The 17,265-nt window shown below is 34.2% G+C and overlaps 1 protein-coding gene across 1 annotated transcript; it reads left to right on the top strand.

Moving 5' to 3' along the window:
• Positions 1-184: 184 nt before the first annotated feature.
• On the top strand, positions 185-4,402 carry LOC147555360 (NAD(P)-binding Rossmann-fold superfamily protein). Its single transcript, XM_086662879.1, has 13 exons — positions 185-491; positions 614-710; positions 825-889; positions 1,451-1,536; positions 1,662-1,746; positions 1,822-1,892; positions 2,396-2,527; positions 2,755-2,870; positions 2,970-3,093; positions 3,171-3,239; positions 3,515-3,635; positions 3,780-3,996; positions 4,133-4,402. The coding sequence occupies exons 1-12, from the start codon at positions 395-397 to the stop codon at positions 3,917-3,919; spliced, it is 1,203 nt and encodes a 400-aa protein (XP_086519005.1). The 5' UTR covers positions 185-394; the 3' UTR covers positions 3,920-3,996; positions 4,133-4,402.
• Positions 4,403-17,265: the final 12,863 nt, after the last annotated feature.

Genomic DNA, 17,265 nt, shown 5'->3' with positions numbered 1-17,265 from the left:
ATTCCTTGTAGCGACTAACCTAGATCTTAGTCGATTTCTCAAAATAAAATAAAATAAAGAGGCCTAAAGCCCAAAAACTTATTTATATTTTTCTAATGAAAATGATAAGAAGTTATGGGTTGGTCTGGGCTTCAAGCTTGGCCCATGATCCTCTGCTATTGAGTTCTCTCTTTTCGCTTACTCTAAACAAAACAAAATGAAGTGCTTATAACACAAAGGGGCGCAAGTTAGCATAACTAGTCAGCAGATTCAGTAAACATACGCTACTCCCGCAAGTTAGCCATTAAGAATCATCTTCCATTTCTCTCTAACCCTGCCTCGTCAAATCCTCACACAAAAGTCTGTCAGGATTTTGTTCTTCTTCGCTCAATCGAGGGAAACGATTAGGGCAACAATGATGCAAGGTTACGCCAAACGATTAGGGCAACAATATTTGAAACCAAATCCTGCACTCTCATCTCTCAAATCTATTTACCCTATCTCTGATCAATGTAAGTAATTGATCTTCACTTATATTTTCTAGGGTTTTTTTTGTGTGAAATGGATTAACTACTTCTTGGGATCTGATTTATTAAGGTAATTTGTTAGCTGAAATGTTGATTTGTGTTTGCAGATAATGGAATTGATCGACCTAGGTTTTCATCGACTCTTGCTACTAAGGGAGTTGGGCATCTTGTTCGGAAAGGTACAGGAGGAAGATCATCCGTTAGGTATGTTATTTACTTCTCATTTTTAGTTTCATTTTCCCTCATTTTTAGTTTCATTTGGTATTAGGGTTGTAATGTTTTAGGAGATGTCATAATTTGTGTTATTTGATTTGGCAGTGGAATTGTTGCTACTGTGTTTGGAGCAACGGGTTTTCTCGGTCGCTATGTTGTTCAACAACTAGGTAAAATCTCTTTTGAAGTTTTCTTTTTTGGGCAATGTCGAACTCATAAGGAGTCAAAATGTACATTTTTTTCTATTAGTCTATCTGTTTTGAAAATGTGGTGAGTTTTTGGGGATACCAAGAGATAATTCGAGTAGCAATTATGGAAATTATAATGCTGATTGCCTTTTCCGACAGTTAGATGTCTCTTATCTCAGGATTTCGGGGATCGTTTAATTGCCGATCCCATTGTCACTTCCCATGCCGAGTTGTATCTCATTTAGGCACCATTACAACTTACACAGTTACACGTTACTTAAACAAGCCACACGATTAACTGCCTTATTATCGAAGTGTTGAAAAATGTCAAAGTGTTGGACACTAGCATCAATTTAGCAACCAAGACATTCTTTTTTACAACACATATAGTAGTGATGCTTTTTGTTAAGATATTGTGTCACAGCGTGGTCGACCGTCCAAGTGAATTTGTTCTCGCTGTGTTCAGACTTTCCACAAGTTTTTGAGAGTGAATATTGTAATTCTTTACAAGGGTTTGATAAGTTCTTTGTTGCATATCTCCAGCTAAAATGGGATCGCAAGTGCTGGTTCCTTTCCGAGGTTCTGAGGATTCTCATCGACATCTCAAATTGATGGGTGACTTGGGCCAGGTACGTCTCTAGCTGTTCCATGCCCGCAAGAGTTCATGGTTCTGTATTTCTGTTGTCATCTTTGTTTACTTTGCTTTTCGCCATGAATCTTAGTCTTATTTGAACCCTTGTAATGCTTCCTTCAGATAGTGCCAATGAAATACGACCCAAGGGATGAAAGTTCAGTGAAAGCTGTAATGGCGAAGGCTAACGTTGTTATTAATCTTATTGGTTGGTATTCATATTTAAAAAAATATACTTATTTGTTGCATATAGTTTAATGCTGACAAACTCTTTGTACTGCAGGAAGGGAGTATGAGACAAGAAATTACAGTTTGGAAGAAGTAAACCATCATATGGCTGAACAGCTCGCCTATGTAAGTGCTTGTATAGATCTTGATTATCTGCATTTGTGGTCTTTCTTTTCAATAATTATTTATGCTCCAGTTCCCACCAGCAACATAAGAGGGGCATTTTTTTTGAAACTTCGAATGAAATAAGAGGGGCATATTTTTGGAAGCATATGAAAGAAATATTATCTAATTCCAAAATTTAACATGCTCGTAGACCCGCAAAGTTGATATATATATATGTTTCTCTGCTTCAGACGAACCAAAAGGATATTTACGTAATGTGTTATAGCTCCCCAATGAAATTGATTACGTTTGCATGATGTCCTTTACTCTTATTTTACTGTAAGTTTTTAAGTCATTGTAGTCTATATTCAGCTAGAGTGCTATTATAGTTAACTGTTTAGCTACATTAGCTTCTAAATTATCCTGTTTTTGCGGCTTGAGTGTATCGAACGGGGTGATGCATGTCTCTTACATGAAAGTGCATGTTTGTTATCTATATATAAAAAAAACTTCTTATTGTTCAGATAGCGAAGGAACATGGAGGCATCATGAGATTTATACAAGTATCTTGCTTAGGAGCATCCGAGTCAGCACCGTCCAGAATGCTAAAAGCTAAAGCTGCTGCAGAGGGGGCAATTCTGAGAGAATTACCCGAGGTCAAACTCTCTAGTCTTTATCCCTTTGCTTATCAGTGTGCCCTGCCTGCTTATCTATTTCCAACTGAGTGAACAGATCTACTCAGTTCCAATTTGTTCTTTAAATTTTAGGATGAATTGTTGAGTGGTTGTTCAAATGTTAATAAAATGAAATTTATAAAGTTTCGCTTTCTTAATTCTATACCGTGCTGCTAAAATCAATATTAAAAGTATAGTTTGATTCACAGGCGACGATTATGAGGCCAGCTACTATGATTGGGACAGAAGACCGGATTTTAAATAAGTGGGCATTTTTCGCAAAAAAGTGGAGCTTTCTCCCGCTTATTGGCGATGGATCTACCAAGTAGGTGAAATAATACAAGACTGTTTTAATAATGATAGCGTTGTATTTAAATTTTGGTTGGATCAAAGGATGCATTTCTAACGGTTTCTGTTCTGGCAGAATTCAACCAGTATATGTTAGTGATGTTGCTGCTGCAGTTATTGCAGCATTGAAAGATGACGGCACAAGCATGGGAAGAACTTACGAACTTGGTGGTCCAGAGATTTTTACTATGCATGAACTGGTAATTTTCTTCTAAATATGTTTTCGCTGGTTGTAGTGAGATTGCATTCTTGCTGATTCTTTATACAAATGCTGCAGGCGGAGTTGATGTATGAAACAATCCGTGAATGGCCTCGCTATGTGAAGGTTCCTTTCCCTGTTGCTAAGGTAAGCATGTAACTGATAGTTGAATCTGTCTGAAGCTATAACCTTCAGAAAGTAGGAATAATAATAACATTGTATTAGGATAAAACACGATTCTTTTTAGAGGAACAATGACCTTGTGCAAGCACTATCCGTCTGAGTTAACTTGTTTATACTTTAAAGTAATAGTAGAACAGGTACTCCCGAACTGATAATCGAGGTTTCTTCTCTCTCTGCAAATGGTTCACACTTTGTCAATTTTACAGTTTTCACGTAACATGTATATATAATTGTGACAGGTTCTTTCATCTCCCAGAGATCTACTGGTGAACAAACTTCCATTCCCTCTACCTGTCCCTGAAATCTTCAATCTGGATCAGATCAATGCTTTTTCTGTAGATACAGTAGTGTCTGAAAATGGTAAGTGTTACAACACTTGATTCAGTGATCTCGCAATACAACATTATTTCTGTGTTTCTTACTATCATCAGCTTCCTGACTGATGATGATGATACCCTACTCTTATTTTCCATTTCTTAACTGTTTTTTGGTTTCACTCGGCAGCTTTAAAATTCGAAGATCTGGGTATTGTGCCTCATAAGCTGAGAGGCTACCCTATCGAGTTTCTCATCCAATTTCGTAAGGGTGGGCCACAGTTTGGTTCAACAATCAGTGAAAAAGTTTCTCCAGATTCGTACCCATAAGGCTTTCGACAGTCTCTTCTCTCTTTTTTGGGGTTTCAGCTATTCCCAAAAACGGCTGACCGGAGACTCTAGCAAAGGTACATGTTTCCGTAAAATCTTCGGCAAATGCTAATACCTATATTCTTAACCGTTCGAATTTGCGAAAAACTAATAAGATTTATGCGAAACTGTTCTGAATTGCATTAAGAAATACATCGATTCTTATTTATGTAGGTTTTTGGAAAAGGGTCCTGGTCATGTCAAAGATTAGCTAGGAAACAATAAAAGTGTAAGCAAATTCTTGTTTGGATGATAAAGAACACAGGAGGTACTGAGAATGTCTTTCATTTTGTGTAATTTTGTTAACAGATTCTTCATCAGCTAGTTTGAGCCAATGCAATGGCTTCAGATTTGTGTTATATTATGCTCTGTTTCAGACTAATTTGATACTTGATAGTCTTCTGGTTTTAAAATAAATTCATCTTGTTTTGTGCCACCAAGAAACAGGTCTTCAGGATGGTTATTTGGCACCATTTTACCTTCAATGTTAACAACTTTGACCATGAAGAAGAATGCAGTTTAGGAATGATGAATGAAAAGTTGACACCATTCTCCCTCTCACCTTCGCACACGCATTAGGTTTTTCGAAAATGCTTCTTTCGTTCGGCAATTTTAAGGACCCCTTGCATAGGAGAAACAAAAGTATCTTTTGGGGTACGGAATTTTGGGTAGAATGTATTTTTGATTTTCTTTAGTCTCTTCCAAACTATTTCAATGCCCGTAAAGGTCGTCGGCTTGTCGTTGTTGGAGACATTTCATGTTTCTTTTTCACATATCTCTCCTCTATCACCCTTCACCAAGAAGAAGACTGTAGTTTAGGAAATGGAGGAAAAGTTAACAACATTCTCCCTCTCTCACCGGCACTCACATTAGGGTTTGGAAAATGCTTCTTTCACCTGTTGAGATAGTAAGTTAAGAACCGTAGGTTTAAAATTTTTGAGATAGAATGTGAAAAGGTGAACATTAAAATATGCAGAAGAATAGTGACATTTTATTACCTAACTGAAATATTAGGAGAAAGTAGCATTTCTTAGTCGGGGAAAAATGTAACATTTCCACTTGTCTTTCATGGCTGTCAGAAGGAACTTCATCCACGCCTTATATGCTTAGCTTCACAATTTTATTAGTAATTTCCTCACAAACATCACTTGGTTGAGAGTAAAAATTTCCGACACAACTAAAAGTGAAAAATAATAGTTATCTGGTTTTAAAATGAGAGTTGACTCTTCGAAAAGAACAAAGATAGATCTCAAAATTAGAAATGAAATAGATGTGGTCCACTCTTGGATAGAGTAAAGTAGCTTTAATAATGATTTTTCTACCATGTGATAAGCATTTGAAGTTATTCTTCTTTGGGTGAACAAGTTTTCAACCACTCGTCTGATAGTTTTGATTTCGAGATTGATTATGTGAAGACGTGATAAAAAGATAGATTTCGAGATTGATTATGTGAAGACATGATAAAAAGATACATTTGGTTAGGTCTACTTACGACACATGTTCAGACAACCCTTCTTTATGAAACGGGAGTGCTACATGTACAAGATCCTTGACAAAATTTGTGACTTAATGACTATTTTTCACTAAAAGACAAAAATTGATCAAAGTTTTTTAAAATTTGACTTTGATCGGGACCGTTCAAATGGTATTTTGTCAAGAATCTTGTCAAAGATTTTCTGCCTAGCCTCCTACTTTATAAAAAATACTCAGATGGCCCCTTTTTTCAGATTTCGTTATAACATCGTTAACTAGTCATCACCTCTCTCTCATCCAATTCATCGCCTCTCTCTACCACCTCATCTCCCGCCACCTCATCTCTTCATCGGCGACCTTTAAACATTAAAAAGAAATCCTTCAAGACGCCTTATATGCTTAGCTTCAGAATTTTATTAGTAATTTCCTCACAAACATCACTTGGTTGAGGGTAAAAATTTCAGACACAACTAAAAGTGAAAAATAATAGTTATCTGGTTTTAAAATGAGAGTTAACTCTTCGAAAGAACAACGATAGATCTCAAAATTAGAAATGAAATAGATGAGGTCGACCCTTGGATAGAGTAAAGTAGCTTTAATAATGATTTTTCTACCATGTGATAAGCATTGAAGTTATTCTTCTTTGAGTAAATAAGTTTTCAACCACTCGTCTGATAGTTTTGATCTCGAGATTGATTATGTGAAGACATGACAAAAAGCTAAATTTGGTTAGGTCTACTTATGACACATGTTCAGACAACCCTTCTTTACGAAAAGGGTTATTTTCCAAATAGCGTCCAACTTTGTGACCGGCTTTCTGCTTTGCTCCCTACTTTATCAAAAATACTCAGATGGTCCCCTTTTTCAGATTTCGTTATAACACCGTTAACTAGTCATCACCTCTCTCTCATCCAACTCATCGCCTCTCTCTGCCACCTCATCTCCTCACCACCTCGTCATCTTCACCGGCGAAGGTCACCGGGCGGTCAATTTTCTGGCCGGCGACCTTCAAACATTAAAAAAAATTGAGCTCTTCTCTCGCTCTCTCTAAAAAGAATTTGTTTTAAAGCTCTCTCTAGATCTGGTGAACCAGATCTAGGCTGCGACCAGACCTTGAAGGTCGCGGAAAATTGGCCGGCCGACGACCTTCACTGGTGAAGATGATGAGTTGGCGAAAAGATGAGGTGGCAGAGAGAGGCGATGATTTCGATGAGAGAGAGAGGTGGTGACTAGTTAAAGGTGTTACAACGAAATCTGAAAAAGAGAGTTATCTGGATATTTTTGATAAATTAGGGGGCTAGGCAGGAAACCGATCACAAAGTTGGGAGCTATTTGGGAAATAACCCTTACAAATACAATATTCTTTACACAAACAATAAATCTTCCTACTATTGATTTTCATTTAAGTTTAAGTGGGAGTTTGAGAATTACCACACCACAAAAGCCCATGATATAATTGGGGCACTTACTTTGACAGAGATGTTGCACCAAACACTCTTAACTTTTTCTTTTGTTGTTGTTTTCCCTTAGGGAATTCAGCGATACCTTCTCACCACTAATGTCTAATTACCCTATCTTTTTTTTATAAGATATTAAAGAAACCCACTTTTTGTATTTAAAAGTACAAAAATAACCCTACATTTATTATGTATTTCTTTTTTCCCTCTCATATCATTACGTCCTATATAACAAACTTCAGTCGTCCACCACCCTTTCGTATAATGGTTGGACACCCCTCTTAAGCCCATGAAGTTGTGGGATCGAGTCTCGGTGGAAGCAGTTTGCCATCAAAATTTGTCTCATGTAATTTAGGCAATACATAAAGTAAATATTGTAATGAATTTGTCGGGTTTTAGGCCTCTTTCACATTGTCGGACTTTAGGCCTCTTTCATGATGGTTTAAATTAGGCAGTTACGGTGCTCATCACATCTTCATGATGTATCAATGCCTTGTAAAGACTAACGTAGATCGTAGTCGATTTCTCCAAAAAAAAAAAACACTTCGGTCTTCCCATGATTTTTTCTATCTATTTTGTAAGTTCACGATTGACATAATACTCTAACGTCGAAATTTTCATAACAAGTTATTAGTAATTTGTCTTCTAACTTTGTAACTTTTCGTTCAATTCATAATTTCAATTTGCATTTGTATTTTTTTTAGATATATACGAGTTATAATTAATAGAAAGAACAACAGATATCAAGAGGTTTTCTTCAAATTGGTTACACTTAGAAAAATCAATTTTAAAGTAAAACAAAGGACAAATGATAAGTTAAAAGAATTTCTTAAAATTTACGATTTTTATTTCGAATTATATGTGATTTATTAATTTTAATTTTTCAGATATTGTTGGTAAAGTCGAAAAAAGATGGATGATAGAGAAAACTATAGGTATGAGAAATAAAGATACAATCTTTCCGTACTTTTAAGTGCAATGAAGAGGGTTTCACATATCCAATTAAAAATAAGGTATCGCTGATTGAACATCAGTGGGGAAGGGGTAACGTGAAATTGCCCTTTTTCTTTGTATATAGGTCTCACGTTAACATGATTTGATATATATATATATATATATATATATATATATATATATATATTCATCAAAAATTTATATATATATATATATATGTTTACATTGTATTCTATTCTAAAATTTTTTACTTTGTTATTACAATATTCAGTATTTATTCGTCAAAAATTTATATATGCATATATATGTTTACTTTGGTATTCTATTCTAAATTTTTTAACTTTGTTATTACAATATTCAGTATTTATTCGCTTTAAAATTTTCTTATTGTGGTGATGATTCTTGTTTTTAATGTTTTCAAAGTGTCAGGTTTCTAGTTATTTATTGTATTTCACGCTCGCATCTTTTTATGTTTTGTCACTCCTTTAGTTTTAGTGAAAATACAAGTGTACACTAAAAAAACGACCCCTAATAGTAGTTTTAGTCCTCCCTAATCTCATTAAAAGTTTAAAAATCAAAATATTAATATTAATGGATATCTAGTCCATTTGTATACATCTAGAAAGAAAACACAAATCCCTGTAGTACATAATAAATCTTAATACTTAAACTAAACTTCCTTAAATATAAAAACTTATTTATCTTCAAATTCACTAAATATCTTTTCCATTTTTATCTCCACTTTTCTCTCTCCAATCACGTTCCCAAACTAAGTAACTGTGACCTTCATTAACAGAAACTTTTTAATTTTCTCTCTCTCTAAATCAGAATTGTTTGGTAATCATCCATTAATCTTAGAAATCTAGTTTGTTCTTCATTAGAGCAGCTGAAATCATCTTCTTCATCCTTTATCAGGTAAAACACATTACAGAAGTAATTTTTCGTTCCATTGATAAGATTTTATATTGTGTTTCAGGTTATTGTAATAAATTCTCTCTCTCTCTAAAGTTAATCATATCTGATTTTGAGTAAAAGTATCAAAGATTTCTTTACTTTTCATTAATTTATGATGGTTGATGTTTATTTTCTCTCTCTTAAATTTTCATTATTGTTTTTGATCTTAATGTTTAAAAGATCTGATTAGTTCAAATCGAGTATGTTATTTTTTCAATCAATCATCATATCATCATTCTTTAGATAGTAGTTTAAGCTTAATGATTTTCACAATTTTTCTTCAGATCTCATTTTTCTATCCGTACAGATATATGAACCAAACGGTTTTCCGTACGGTTCTTTATAATAGAATTTACATTACCTGTACTTTACAGTAAATTCCCATAATTTATAGTAAATTATGCAAACATCTTCTGAACCATGTTTTTATAAGAGAATGTAAAATACGCGTAATTTGTTATACATTTTATATAATTTATAATAAATTCTAAAACATCGTATAAGTGCACATAAATTATGTATTCCTTATTTACCATTACGTGTACTTTTCACCCAAAACAGTAGCCTTGTTAAGCTTACCAAACTACTCAAAACCTTCAAATATTGTCAACATTTGACAAACATTATGCATAATTTACGAAGCTGTATATGTAATTTATAATACAATATATTATTTTTTTTGTTTAATGTATGTGTATTTATGTGTGTAGATTTGATATAACAGATAGAATTTCAAAGAAAATCATCAAATCAAAGTAAGTCAACGAAACTAAAACCTGGTGGTTGGGATAAAATATATACTGAAGTTGGTCAATTGTTTCCTGGTGATGCAAAAGCATTTGGATATGTTCTTCGACAATATAGTGTAACTGTTGTTTGTCCTGCTCAAGACTACAAATGGAGAGTACATGATGGGCACCATTTTTTAACCAGAAAAGATTTTGTACATTTTTTTTGTAACAGTATGTAAACGATGTGTAATGTAAAAGAAATTATGTGTAATTTATTGAACAAGACCCACATACATTTGATAAATTACGTTGTATACTTGACAAATGATGGTTTCCTCGTCATAAATATCATATAATTTACGTATTTGTTTCATAATTTGTATTCGATGTGTATTTATGTACGAGTAAAAACGAAAACAAATGTTGCTTTAATGTTCCCAGAAAAATATAGTATTTCCAAATCTGAAAGTTAAGTGAGAGAAAGTGCTATATATGTTTTGTATATTAACCCCCAAATCACGTTAAATTGATCCAAAAAAATATACTCTTTCCAAATCTGAAAGTTAAGTTAGAGAAAATTGATTTGAATCGAAAAAAAAAATTTACATAGTACGATAGAGAAAATTGATTTGGTTTTCAAATCTGTAAAGAAGAGAGAATAAATTGATTTGGAAATACTCGTATTGATGGCGTTTCGTTTTGGTTAAGATTTTGGCTTCTGATTGATTCGGATAATAGGAAAGAGAAAATTTGATTTCCAAATCTGTTTAGAGGAGAGAGAAATTATGATTTGTTTCTATCCATTTTTTGCTAATAAATCTCCACGCGAAATTTGAGCGTGGGACATTGACGGTAATGTGTTTAGAAAGTGAAGGTTTTTATGTCCATAATTGATGGCGTTTCGTTTTGGTTAAGATTTTGGCTTCTGATTGATTCGGATAATTGGAAAGAGAAAATTTGATTTCCAAATCTGTTTAGAGGATAGAGAAATTATGATTTGTTTCTATCCATTTTTTGCTAATAAATCTCCATATTTTTCACTAATAAATCTCCACACGAAATTTGAGCGTGGGACATTGACGGTAATTTGTTTAGAAAGTGAAGGTTTTTATGTCCATAATGTAAAAGGACTAAATATCCATATTTTGGGAAGATTGGATCATAAACTTTTTTTTAACATTATTTTGGTCTATATACCCACCGACCCGTTAAAAAAAACTTCAAATATAATGATTGTTTGTGGGAGAAAATATATTCTTTTTATTGTTTCAGTGTGACTCTACCAAGAAATGATGACTATTTATCGATGAGACTATATAGGAGTGACGAAAAAGACACTTGTTGTTCACTATTTAACTTATAGAACTTAAATTATTTCAAAATAAATATCTAGGCGGAGTAGAGTAGGGTCGGGTTGCATCCCTAATCTGAACTCCATCTCCTCGCAGTCTCATGTTTGGATTCTTTGCGAGTAACCCGTCTTCTTTTATATCTCTACGCGAATAGAGCTCGCTAGCTTGTGGTTGTTGGCTACATTTCATGTTTATTTTTCAGGTCTCTCTCCTCTATCACCTTTCACCAAGAACAAGACTGCCCTTTAAGAAATGATGAAGGAAAAGTTAATTCATCCTCTCTCACCAACACACGCATTAGGCTTTGGAAAATGCTTCTTTCACCTATTGAGATGGTAATAAGAAGCATAGGTTTAAAATTTTTGAGATAGAATGTGAAAAGGTGAACATTAAAATATGCCAAAGAAGAGTAACACTTTATTACGTAACTGAATTATTAGGAGGAAGTAGCATTTTCAGCCAGGGAAAAATTCCAGTTATCTCTCATGGCTCACAGAAGGAACAACGCCTTATATGTTTAGTTTCACAATTTTATTCTTCATTTCGGCATGAACATCACTTGGTTGAGGGTAAAAAATTTTAGACAACTAAAAATAAAATAGAATAGTTATTTGGTTTTAAAGTGAGAGTTAACAGTTCCATTGGAAAGAACAAAAGATAGATCTCAAAATTAGAAATGAAATAGATGCGGTCGATCCGTATAGTAGCCTTAAGAACAGTCAAATAGAATAATTTATGGATTTTTCTACCATGTGATGAAGCATTGAGTTCATTCTTTTTTGTTGAAATACTTGCTTCGTAGTCTTGATTTCCACATTTATAAATTGAGGGGGAAAAAATAAATGAAAGATTTATTATGTGAAGACATGACAAAAAGATATTTTTAATTAAGTCGGATTATGACACATGTTAAGAGAACCCTTCTTTATTTAAATAATAAATTCTTTCTACTATTGATTTTCATTTAAGTGGGAGTACAACTACCACACCACAAAAGCCCATGATATAATTGGGGGCATTTGCTACGACAGAGATGTTGCACCAAACAGTCATAACTTTTTCTTTTGTTGTTGTTTTTCTTTCTATGTGGGTCTCACGTGAACATGACTTGATGTCCTTCATGATGTATTAATAATGTAATAAGTTAATCAGGCTTTACGCTTCTGTCATGTTGTTAGGTTTAGGTCTCATTTGGGTACACAAATAGCTGATATTATGAGCTTTTCTATAAGTCCATAAATAAAAAGTTTTTTTTTTTAAATATGTATGAGTCGTTTGGTACGCTACATAAAAGGTGTTTCTATATATTAAAAAACTAGGATGTGACATTTGGTAAAAAAAAAATGTAATCTTCGTATTGTAGTTATTAAACAATGTGCTTGTATTATTGTATTAATAAACAATACTATAAAAATATTAAAAACTAAAATAAAATAATAGAGATTTTTTAATTTTTCATAAACACATAAAGATCAAAATTAGAGAAATTCGAACCTTATGCATGGTGATGCTGCTCAATGGTGGTGGACGTGTTATGGTGGTGCTTAATGGTGGCGGAGTTATGGTAGTAATGGTGGTCTTAGAATGGAGGGGGTGTTGGTGGTTAGGGGGTAAAATTGCAACGATGGTAGTGCAATGGTGTTGGTGGAGGTGGTATAGTGTGGTGGTGGAGTGGTTGATTTGTGGGAATGATGGTGAAGTGGTTGTGGAATGGTTGTGGTGGTGGAGTTGGGTGAAGCTGGAGTGGTGGTGATGGAGTTGTACTGAAGGTAAAGTTACGTCGGAAGTCGTGAACTTGCGGGGTAGAAGGTGAAGCGTCGGTGATGGTGGTAGAGTGGTGACGAAGGTGGTGGAGTGGCTGTGAAAAAATTGATGGTTGTAGAATAGTTGTGGTGGTGGTGGAGTTGCGGCGAAAGTGGTGGAGTGGTGGTGATGAGTTGCGCCAGAGGTGGTATGGAAGGTGGTGAAGTGTTGGTGATTGTGGTGGAATGTTGACAAAGGTGGTGGGGTGATGGTCAGAGGTGGTGGAGTGATTGTGGTGGCAGAGGTGGTGGGGTGGTTGTGATGGTGGTGGATGATTATTGATGGTGACAAAAAAGATAAATATTTTATTTTATTTTCATAGCTAGCTTTTAATAAGTAGCTATAAAAAAAGCCACAAAAACGTGGCTTCTGCTTTTTGGAGAAAATTAGCTTTTCTAGTTTAAAATAAGCTACAATTTTTTTGAACCAAACGCACAAAGTTTGCAATAAGCGTTTAAAATATGCTAAAAGCGGGCTTTTAGCTTTTTTTAAGCGGAAACAAATGGGGTTAGGCTTCTTTTTTTATTGGTTTAACTTAGGCGGTTATCGTGCTTACCACATCTTCATGATGTATCAATGCCTTGTAATGAGTAACGTCTAAGTAAGTCGTAGTCGATTTCTCAAAAAAAATAAAATTGAACATGATTTCATATAGATATATAAAAATATTTAATTAATGACACTATTACCCTTCTCTCTTGAGTCTATTAAAGAGGGATTTATACAAGCGGTCGGTGTGATCTCTATTACGCTCCCAACAAAAATGGACGATCAGACTTATCCCTCCTCTAACTGACTGAGTTGTTTTATTATAATATATAAATATATGAGTTAATTCCTATATGGCCCCCTACTTTGTGACCAGCTTCCTTTATGGCCCCCTTTTTTTCATAAATTCAAATATGGCCCCCTATTTTCAAGTAAATGTCATTACTACCCTTCTTAATTCTAAATTTAAAACATTTAAAAAAAGTTATTTCCACCTCACCCCTCTCTCTCTACAACTCACCCCTCTCTCTCTTTCCAACTCACCTCTCTCTCTCTCTCCAACTCACCCCTTTTTCTCTCCAACTCACCTTCATCTTCTCCGATTGAAGTCGCCGGCCGGAGATTTTTCCGGTCGGCGACTTCCAAAAAAAAAAAAAAAAATTCTCTCATATCTCTCTCTCTCTCTAAAAATCCGGCGAAGGGGGTTTCCCTTCGCCGGAGTCGTGAACAGACCGATCTGGTCTGTTCACGAGCAGACCTTCAAAGGTCTTGTGGAGAGAGAGTTGACATGGAGAGAGATGTGTGGTGGAGAGGAAATGAGGTGCAATTATAATTTTATTTTTATTTTTAATTTTGAAAAAATATTTAAAAGAAGGGTAGTTAGGAATTACATCAAAAAAGGGGGCCATATTTTGAATTTACGAAAAAAAGGGGCCATAAAGGAAGCTGGTCACAAAGTAGGGGGCCATATAGGAATTAACTCTATATATATATATATATATATATATATATATATATATATGTTTACTTTATATTTTATTCTAAAATTTCTAACTCTGTTGCTACAATATTCAGGTATTTATACGTTTTAAAATTTTCCTATTGTAGTGATGGTTCCTGTTTTTGATGTTTTCAAAGTGTCCGTTCCTGTAATGATTCTTTAGTTTTAGTGAAAAACAAGTGTTAAAATAAAAAGACTTTAAACATAGTGATTTTTTTGCGGAGATTATTTCTTTCATTGTTTCAATGTGAATCTACCAAGAACTGATGACTATTTATCCATATGACTTTATATCAGTGACGAAAAAGACACTTGTTATTCATTATTGTTATTCATTATTTAATTTATAGAACTTAAATTATTTCAAAATAAATATGGTGTAGAGTAAGGTCGGGTTTTCATCCCTAATCTTAACTCCTCCAATCTCATGTTTGGATTCTTTGGGCGCAACCCATCTTCTTTTATATTTCTCAAAAGTTTTCTTAAATGATACCAGAGATACATATTTTTGAAAACACTAACATATTCAAAAACTAAATAAGGGAAGAAATTAAACAAATTGTACACGTGAATATATATATATATATATAACCAATTTCTATCGTCATGTGGGGATTAATATACTTCACACCTTAATGAAGAATTAAAAATGGTTGAAAGATAAGGGATCCTTAAACTATATGGTCATCTACCAAAGTTTCATCTATACTTAGCCTACCATTAACCTTTTTCGGTAATAGGAGGTAATTAATTCAATTTATTTGCCACTCGAGCAAAATTGAACTGTTAGCAATATCACTCGCCAACCGACTTACAATACAACCAGAAGTCTGAAAAATATCAAACTTTCATAGTTTGACTTAGGTTCAAACTAAATGCATACTTTGCAAGTACGTATGCTACTTTAAACTTTCCATCTTGATGTCCATAATAAGAGGCCGTATTTTCCATCTTGATAATTAAGAAGGGAAGAGAATCAAGGGGAAGAACAAACCAAAAGAGAATATATGAGTATATGATAAAAATATGGTGCATGTCCAACGAGATCAATACAATGAAAACAATTGATAATTAATTTCTTTTAGTTATCTAAAATCCTTTGGAATCATAGGTAGCGTTTTTTCTGATAAATACTAGCAAAACTGCATTATTGCTCAGCAAAATTATTTATTCGACAACACTTTCTTTTTTGGGTCAAATAGTTTAAAAACAAAATATCTTTTTATCGAAAAAGTCTTTTTACGACAAATAAATATTCTATCTTTTCTCCACGAGCTAGAGATAATTCTTTTTTATCTCTTATTTAGTGAAAAGAGAGTGTTTTTCATTTTTTTTTCTCTCTATAATGGTTTACAGTTTTTAGTGTCTCTATAAGTGTTATTTAGTAATTTAAGATGGGTTTTGGTTAGTTAATTTTGTCTGATAGTTTTATCGAACATGATGATGTCTACAAACTGCTTTGGGTTATCATCCAGAATAAAAAAGATTGTTGTTTCTAATCTCAAACTGCTCCTCCTCGTTTGGGACTAAAACTGCAAGAAACTCGGAAACCTCTCTGAAGCTCTAGTCAGTAAAGAATTCTTGCAGTTAAAGAATTGAATTGGAAATCGAGGTTAGGGATTGAACCTTCAATTTATTTCTTGCCCAATTTGGGACGAACCCGTCGATTTATGTAGGCTCTTTTAGCCGTTGATAGTGATTGTGATGAGGTGGCGCAGATCTACCGTCTAGCTATACGAAAGAAACTACTATTTCGTAGTGGTGAGATATTAAGTTTCTTGTTTAGGGTTATCTTATATATTTGATAGGTCGTATTGCCGAACTTGTAGATTTCGTGGGAAAAGTTTCTTCCCGATGGATTTTTGAATTTCAAGTTATTCAATTTGTATTTTTTGATATATGTTTCGTCTCGTATCTTGGATCCAAATTGGAGTCAGGTTGGGAAAGTATTAGGCACGCTACAACCCCCCCCCCCCCCCCCCCCCCCCTCAATATTTCAGAATTGAAATATCGACCCTCCTTCCGCAGACCTCTCTTACTTCTCCAAAATCTATGGTAAACTTGATCATGTTTAGAGCCAGAACAGGACTTAGGCGTCTAAGATACTTGTGTCAACCCCCTAATTTTTAATTTGAATGGCAGAGTTCCTTCGGATTCACCTACATCAGACTTGACACGGTTGATCCGTTGAATTTTTGATCTTTTATTGACCTACTCAATTTACGACCAATATTTGGATCATTAGAACAAATATAAAGTTTTGTATAGCAACATCCTTTATGCCACTAAAGTGAAGTGCTATAAGATGGTTGATGCTCATTTAGCACCATTTTACCGTCATTACTAACACCTTAGGTTTTGGAAAATGCTTCATTCGACAAGTAAGAGTGACGTATTGAGATTTGAGGTAGTATAAGAAAATCGCGGTTTTGGAGAAACAAGAACATTTTTCTAGTGCAAAATTTTGGGTGGAATGTTTTTTGTTTTCGTTTCATTCTCTCAAACCATCTCTTCTCTATGCCAACAAGGCTTACAGATTGTCATTGTTGGCGACCATTAATTTTTCTTTTCCAAATTCTCTCTCCCTCTATAACCTTTGACAATCGTGGATCCTGAATGTATTTTTCCAGATCCTATTTGTAAAGTTTGCGGTCATCCAACTCTCAACCAGTTGGCAATGCGTGGAGAGGATCTTTGAGCTTAACACATGTTTATTTTTGGATGACGTGGAATACGTGTAATTTTTAAGCCTATCATGTGCGGGCCTAGCTCTGATACAATGTTAAGTTTGTTGTCATCCAACTCAAAACCAATTGACAATGAGTAGAGATGACCTAGACATTATATTCTTGGTTGCTAAATTCTCCTTCTCTCATGTGAAATTATTCTCACACTTTCTCCCTTTATAACCTTTCACCATGGAGAAGACTGTAGTTTGGGAAATGATGAAGGAAAAGTTAACACCACTCTCCTTCTCTCACACACACAAATTCATTTTTGGAAAAAGTTTCGTTCATTCACCAAGTAAGAGTTATGCATTGAAATGGTATAAGAAGGAAAAGATTAAAGAAAAGTTAACACCGATCTCTTTCTC

Source organism: Eschscholzia californica, unplaced genomic scaffold (assembly GCF_041429995.1).
Source record: "Eschscholzia californica isolate CP2 unplaced genomic scaffold, dmEscCali1.0.p SCAF_2, whole genome shotgun sequence".
Lineage (NCBI taxonomy): Eukaryota > Viridiplantae > Streptophyta > Magnoliopsida > Ranunculales > Papaveraceae > Eschscholzia > Eschscholzia californica.
The sequence above is the reverse complement of the archived record's forward strand: the minus strand, read 5'-3'. Positions and strand labels throughout refer to the sequence as shown.

Excerpts from the sequence above, each read along its gene's own strand:
- LOC147555360 (XM_086662879.1), top strand. The coding sequence starts at position 395 with ATGATGCAAGGTTACGCCAAACGATTAGGGCAACAATATTTGAAACCA. Across the intron at positions 1,893-2,395 it reads TGGCTGAACAGCTCGCCTAT|ATAGCGAAGGAACATGGAGG; the intron begins GTAAGTGCTTGT and ends CTTATTGTTCAG. Across the intron at positions 2,871-2,969 it reads ATTGGCGATGGATCTACCAA|AATTCAACCAGTATATGTTA; the intron begins GTAGGTGAAATA and ends CTGTTCTGGCAG.